We start from the raw sequence: 7,463 nt of genomic DNA, 5'->3' as shown, positions 1-7,463 counted from the left end.
TCAATATTCACTACTGTATAGTTCAAATTCCGTTTGAATTTACCGCAAATGTTCCGCACTAATTCGCAGTCCAACACAAACGTAAATTATACAATAAAGGTCACAAATAAAGGTTAAATCCAAATAAAATATAGAGCGTAAAATTCCACGACTGATCGAATCTGGGTCAAACTTCGCATTGAATTCTGGGAGTTGCTTTGCAATCTCACATGATCTCGATACTGACGTATGCTGATGGAGAATTCAATGAAATATGTGTAACGGGACCCAGGTTTTTATTCGAGAGATAGAAGTTGGAGAGATCAGGATTTTGCCTAGTTATATAGAGGAAAAAAGGGGACCGGAGGTTCACTTCGAGAGATCGGAGTTCAAGCCATCGAGAGTCACCTGTATTTGGTTTGTTCAATAAAAAATAAAAATAAACTTTATTGTTTAAATGTCTAGTAATAAAATTCAATAAAAATAGACTTTATTGTCAAAGTGAAATGGCAAAAATTAAAATCGCAAATAACAAATATTATAAATACCTATTTCAGGATCAAATCGCAAAAATTTGCACCCGCATTAAAAACCAGTTACACGGTATGTAATATGAAAATGGGACCAGAATAACTCTTTCAAACATATTTGAACATTGATTTAGGATTATGTTTTTATTTAAGAGAGGACAGGGAATATCCGTATGTGGCAGCGATTGATATTGGAACCACGTTCTCGGGATATGCTTTCTCTAGTCGCACAGATTTCCTCGATGATCCACTTAAAGTATCCTCACCCCTCTGGCTAGCAGCTAATTATATATTACAAAAGACGTCAACATTTATCCTATATGATCCAGATGATAATTTCAATTCCTTTGGATCTCGGGCTGAGAACAAATATATCGAGCTATTGGAACAAGAACCAGAAGAAGCAGTGAACTGGAAGGCCTTTTACAATTTCAAGATGAAGTTGTATGAGAAAAATGTAAAATGTTTTTTAAATTTGCAATTGTACCAAGGTTTAAATGCTACTGAATAAGATTGAAATACACATTTAGTGAAGTAGAAAAAAAATCTAATGACTGTCTTTTTTCGCTTTTCTTCAGGTTACTTTGGAAAACACAGAACTTCTTTTAGAAGATGATCAAGATCGAAAGAAACCGGCTTTGATAGTGTTTGCGGATTGTATTCGCTCTCTGAAAGAGAACCTATTCAATAAACTTCAGGAACAAGGAGTAAACATTTCGACAGATCAAGTCCGATTTATCTTGACAGTTCCTGCAATATGGGATGACGAATCGCGTGGTTTTATGATAAATGCAGCCAATGAGGTATATATATATATATATATATATATATATATATATATATATATATATATATATATATATATATATATATATATATATATATAAAAAAGAAAAAAACGACAACACAAGTTGTAAAACGTTAGCGCTTTCATTCAAATTCTTCAGACGTTTTACTTTAAATATTTGACGTTAAAATGTTATGGTAATGACGTTGTCAACGATACAATGACGTCACAATGAATGTTCGGGAAACAAGCAAAAGCGTACATGTTGAACATATGAGAAATAAACATACATGTATATAAAATACAATAAACTATGCTAAACTGTTCAAAGTTGGTTTTAAAGACTTAATAAAATGTTTCTCTTTTTCTCTTCTTTCTACCGTACTGTCGGTTAACAGTTTGTAAAAGGGGAACACGGTGAAATGTCCGTTACCGCATTGGTCCAGGTGTTCACTAACTTTGATCTGTCTGTACTCTGGATGTTGAATATGTTGTTTGTGGATTCGGATACGGGTACGGAGAGTAGTTCCAGTCTCGCCGATGTAAAATTGGCCACATCCTTCACACGTTATACAATATATGACGTTTTTAGAATCACAAGACATATTAGCATTAACTTTAAAATCTTTGGGCCCAATTTTAAAGGTATTTCCTTCTCTTATGTACGGACATGTTCCACAGCGACGGTCAGGGCATTTGCTGACTGAGTGCACATTATTTTGTTGAAAATGCGACTTGCACAATAAGCGGCGGAGGTTCTTCGGTTGCCTCTTACTATTTATGAATTGGAAATTTTGAAGAACTTTTGACATTTTTTCGTCGGTTTTAAGAACTCCATTGAGATGTTGAACAAATGGGGTAATGTTTCTATTTCTTGGATTGTGGGTCGTAACGAAAGGAAGTATTTTCTCCTCTGTAGTGTCTGTAGACGGCGGATTAATTAATTGGTTACGGTCCAGTTCTTCGGCTTTTTTAATTCCATCTTCTATAATTTCTAATGGATATTTCTGATCCAAAAGATACCCTTTCAATTCTTTAAGACGTTCCTTCCTTCGTTCCTCATCACTGACTATGGTACAGATTCTTCTCGATAAATTATACGGTATTGAACGCTTAGTATGTCTGGGGTGGCATGAACCGAAATGGAGGTATTGGTGTGTGTCTGTCGTCTTGTAGTATACATCAGTTGTCAGTTTCTCTCCATTTCGAGTAATTAAGACGTCCAGAAATGATATACTTTCCAGGTTCTCCAGGTACTTATACGTAAAATTGTACTTGTGTATATAAAAATGTTACCCCGTATTCTAGTATTTTATTATGTATGATAAAAATTTTATAACACAAGTACAATTTTTGCTCTCACAATATTTTCAGATGTTTTTGGCGCATTTTTATTGCGTGACGTTGCCTCTCAATTTTTATGTTCATTGTGACGTCATAATACTGTTGAGTTGCTATGCATTAAAATAAACACGACTGATGAAGGCCGGTAACACGGTTGAAATATTTCGAAAAGTGTTTTAAATTTTTATATATAAAGAAATATAGATTTGTTTTAGGGGCAGAGCAAACCCGGACCTCAAAACAATCAGAGGTTGGATCCAGTGATATGGAGGTGTGATTATCCCTTGCAGATAACTGCAGAACTGTAGGCTAGCTCTCCGAAAAAATCTATTGATAGATCAGGGAGCTAGAGTGCCACCCATTGAAAAAAAAAATGTATAGTTATTGCGTACAAAAATTGCTCTGTTTCTCGATTTATTTCTCAATAATTTTAAACTGTCATCTCAAAATATTACTAACTGTTTATTCCTCACATATTTTTTCACTGTTTCCACATAAAAACATTATACAATTATAGCCTTTTGATGAGGTCAATCCCTCTATATATAGACCTTAGAGAAAGCATACGAAGTGCGAGGTCGATATGCTTTCTCTAAGGTCTATATATCGAGGGATTGTACAGAATCAAAAGGCTACAATTGTTTTATTATTTTTATCAGTTATTAAGATTAAAATCCTTTTTCTAATACTCAGTTTCCTCTCATACAAGGCACTGTTATGTCATTTGCATTATGACGTCACAGTAATGAAAACCAGCTGCAGTATCTGTTTTTAGAAACATCCAGTCTATAAAGACTATTGTGACGTCAGCACTATTGTTGCTTCACAGAAGAACGTTTCCAATCTTAGAAACAGCAGGTTTATAAATTTTTAAAATAGAAACATCCAGTCTGTAACACCTTTTATACTTCGTCATGTGATCCAGTATGAGCCAATCAGATAGTCGGAACAATAAAGAAAAATAATACTAGTAATACATATTATTATTGTTAATAGCACTCCTGGTCCTGAAATTGAGATTATCAAAAATATCATCTATTTATACAGCCATTTTGGTTTACAAGATATTTCCGTCCAATGCACTTCGTGCATTTGTCAACTACGAGAGTACTTCATAGAGGAGTAAGGGATGTTCTAAAAATCTACGTTTTCGTGATCGAGGTAAGCATTTGGAAGAAATAATCCAAAACTAAGCGCAACTTTTTGTGCGCAATTAATATACAGTTTTTAATATGGGTGGCACTATCTCTCTCCGGTCTGTCAAAATATTTTTCGGAGAGGTACATTTTTGCAGCTACCTGTGCAGACCAATCACAACCGCCTTGTGCTTCTAAAATCAATTCCTTACTTATGATTCATGAAGTAAAAAAAAGTGTGAATAAATGCTGAATTACATATACTTTTATGCACAGTTACATGTGTATCCTAATTATGAAAATTTCTTAGGCTGGAATTCAGAAAAAACATCTCCTGCTCTCTTTGGAACCAGAAGCAGCAGCTGTTCTCTGTAAAGAACACCATGTGGATGAATATCATAAATCCGGATGCCAAGACCTCATCAATTTTGACTTTTGTTCCGAGTTTGTTGTAGCTGACTTAGGAGGTGAGTCAATAATAGTCATATTATTTTAAAAAAAAGATGAAAAATTTTCTCTCTTCCTCTGTATCCATGTTGTTGAATACTGTTTGTATTATTCATTTTAAAATATGAAAAATAAAGGCATTATAAGAATTGAAAAATTTTTCTTACTTTTATATTTATATTCACAAATATTTCCTTGGACTATAATGCAAACATGAATTTTTGACACATATGATTCAAATTCTTTTGTTGAACTTACAAAGTCTTTTTAAATAACATTTGCTTAATTCAATAACGTTATTTCTATCGTAACGACCAGGTTATATTTTTTATTCAAACCGGTTCTTTGGACCATGGAAGTAAAAGGATCACAACCTTTATTTTTTTCAATATGAAAAAACAAATTTACCTCGGTTCTTTAAAGGTTAGTCACTTTCCATTTTTTCATGAATATGTTACAACATTTAATCACATCTATTTTCAGGTGGAACCATTGACATCACTACAAACAAGATTTTGCCTTGTGGAAGTCTGAAAGAGATAAAGAGCGCCAGAGGAGGTGACTATGGTGGCTCCATGGTCGATAGAGGATTCTTTGATTTTTTAAAAGATTGCATTGGTAGCAATTATGATGACTTTATTAGGGAACATCTGCCTGAATTCCATGGCCTGAGACATGATTTAGAAATAAAAAAGAGGCAAACGGGAGAGGTTACTCAGAAATGTGTAAGCCTTACAATAGCACCCGCCTTTGAACAAAAGATTGACAGATCCAAAATGAAAGAACACAACGACCGTATACAAATTAGATTTGGAAAATTGATGATTCCGGTCGAGTATTTTCAATCCTTTTTCAGGAAACCAATAGAGGGTATTTTGAGATGTCTCGAGGAGGCTGTCACAGATGAAATAAAATCCATTCTCCTTGTTGGTGGATTTGCAAATTCTAAACTAATTTACCAAGCTGTGAAAGAAAAGTTTCCAAGTAAACATGTCTATTGTCCACCTGATGCCGACCTTTCTGTCCTGAAAGGGGCTGTTATCTACGGACACAACCCTGATCTTGTAGCTAGTAGAATATGCAGAGTCTGGCTAGGCGTAATCCCAAATGAAGATTTTTCACCTGTGAAAAAGAAAGATTTCAAAAACAATTTTTACGCGCTCACACAAAAAGGTCAGCCAATAACGATAGACGCCAGAAATTATCATCGTTTTATCGTGGACGAGAACTGCGACAAGGAAACTTTCCGTTTAACAGTTTTCTCTTCAGAGAGCGATTGCTTGCCAACTTCAACCTCGGAAGATTTACATCACGTTATTCATTTTGATCTACACTTACCAGAACTCAAAGGAGCAGGGAAAAGGATGATAGAGTTAGCAATAAAATTAAAGGGAACCCAATTCGATTTCAAGGCAAGAGTTAAAACCAGAAGCTCTTGGGTGTAACTATGTATTCCCTCTGTAACCCCTAATCTGAATGAGTCAATAATCAATACTATCACCTACATGTATATAACAGAAATTATTAAGAAAACTATAATATTATTCATATAAAATATTCAGTGTAAAATTTGGTGATTTAAGTTGGGCATCGTGACCTTAATCATCTACAAAAGGGATTTTCCATTTTTAAGTGTGGAAGAACAATTGTATGTCATGTAAAATCATAAACCTATGACTTGAAAAAACTGAAGTGCAATACGTTGTACAAATCGGATCGGATCCCGCCAGATGAGGTGACTATTGGTACCATGATTGATAAGGAATTTCTATAATTTTATAAAAGAAGATTGTATTGGTAGCGATATCGATTATTACGACTTTAAGAGGGGAAATCTCTCCGAATTCAATGAACTAAGACAAGCTTTAAAAATAAAAAAAAATAGGCAAACAGAACGTACGCCTTACTTTATCACCCAATTTGGCACACAAAAAAAATGATGAATCGAAAATGAGGAAGCACAACTACCATATAAAATTCAGTCACGGAAAATTGCAGATGCCGATCGAGTATTTCTATTACTTTTTCAAAAATCCAGTACAAGGTATATTGAAATGCCTCGAAGAAGTTGTCACAGTTGAAATTCGATCCATTCTACTTGTTGGTGGATTTGCAAATTCTAAACTAATTTACCGAGCTGTGAAAGAAAAGTTTCCAAGCAAACATGTCTATTGCCCACCCGACACCAATCTTTCTGTTTTGAAAGGAGCTGTGTTACAACGCGAAATGTAATAACAACGCGAAATGTAATAAACCTGGATTATTACATTTTGTGTTATTACATTTTGCGTCGAAATCAACGCAAAATGTAATAACGCAAAATGTAACGAAACACATTTGATGATTATTACATTTCGCGTTATTACATTTTGCGTCGAGATCAACGCGATATGTAATAACGCAAAATGTAATAACACGATTTGTGGATTATAACATTTTGCGTTGTTACATTTTGCGTCGATATTAAGCAAAAGGCAGGAACGCAAAATGTAATAACACAATTTTTTTTCGTCAGCAACATTGAGTACAATTTTCAATAGTGTAGTGGCCGATGAAAGGAAATTAAACAAAAGGAAAAATCTATATATATATTTATGCAATTTCTTACAATTAATAAATTTTATAATATATTGATTTAATTAACTACATTTTTTAAAATTAGTTTAAGAAATGTATTCAAATTATAGGTGTTGCAAATTAGAAACGTGCATCTGGGGGCAGGGTTGTTGGGGGGGGGGGGATTGGCCAGTATGCTTTTGCTTATTTATAGACAAATGCAATGAATCTTAAAGAAAACTATTCATCGGTACTGGCAGGTGTAACTGGCTAGCAGGAGAGATTTATTGACAATAATGATACCATATTATTACCTAACCTACTATATAAATTATAATTAGGCATTTTGAATTATTACCTAACCAACTATATAAATTATAATTAGGCATTTTGAATTATTACCTAACCTACTATATAAATTATAATTAGGCATTTTGAACTGTTTCACGGTTTACTTTATGTTTTTGCGTGATCATGAAACAGTGAACTGTTGACCGGTCCACAGAATGAACTGTTGACTGTTTAAAGCGTCATCGTGATATTCAAGCATTTTGATGATCACGACATCACTATTTACCTGCTCTATAATTAATCAAATTTAAATAAAACACACAAACAATCCATATATTAAGTATTATTTTAAATTAAAAATATTAATTTAATCATTATATTATGTGTTCAGCT

At 33.7% G+C, this 7,463-nt stretch overlaps 1 protein-coding gene across 1 annotated transcript; it reads left to right on the top strand.

Moving 5' to 3' along the window:
- The first annotated feature begins 303 nt into the window (after nt 1-303).
- LOC134260669 (heat shock 70 kDa protein 12B-like) lies at nt 304-6,430 on the top strand. The gene is made up of 4 exons (XM_062743219.1): nt 304-966; nt 1,088-1,312; nt 4,087-4,243; nt 4,707-6,430. The coding sequence occupies exons 1-4, from the start codon at nt 946-948 to the stop codon at nt 5,666-5,668; spliced, it is 1,365 nt and encodes a 454-aa protein (XP_062599203.1). The 5' UTR covers nt 304-945; the 3' UTR covers nt 5,669-6,430.
- The last annotated feature ends 1,033 nt before the right edge of the window (nt 6,431-7,463 follow it).

The sequence above is a fragment of the Saccostrea cucullata genome, unplaced genomic scaffold (genome assembly GCF_032062105.1).
Source record: "Saccostrea cucullata isolate Sc308-1 unplaced genomic scaffold, CSIRO_AGI_Scuc_v1 ctg1291, whole genome shotgun sequence".
NCBI lineage: Eukaryota > Metazoa > Mollusca > Bivalvia > Ostreida > Ostreidae > Saccostrea > Saccostrea cuccullata.
This window is presented reverse-complemented; position numbering and strand designations above follow the sequence as displayed.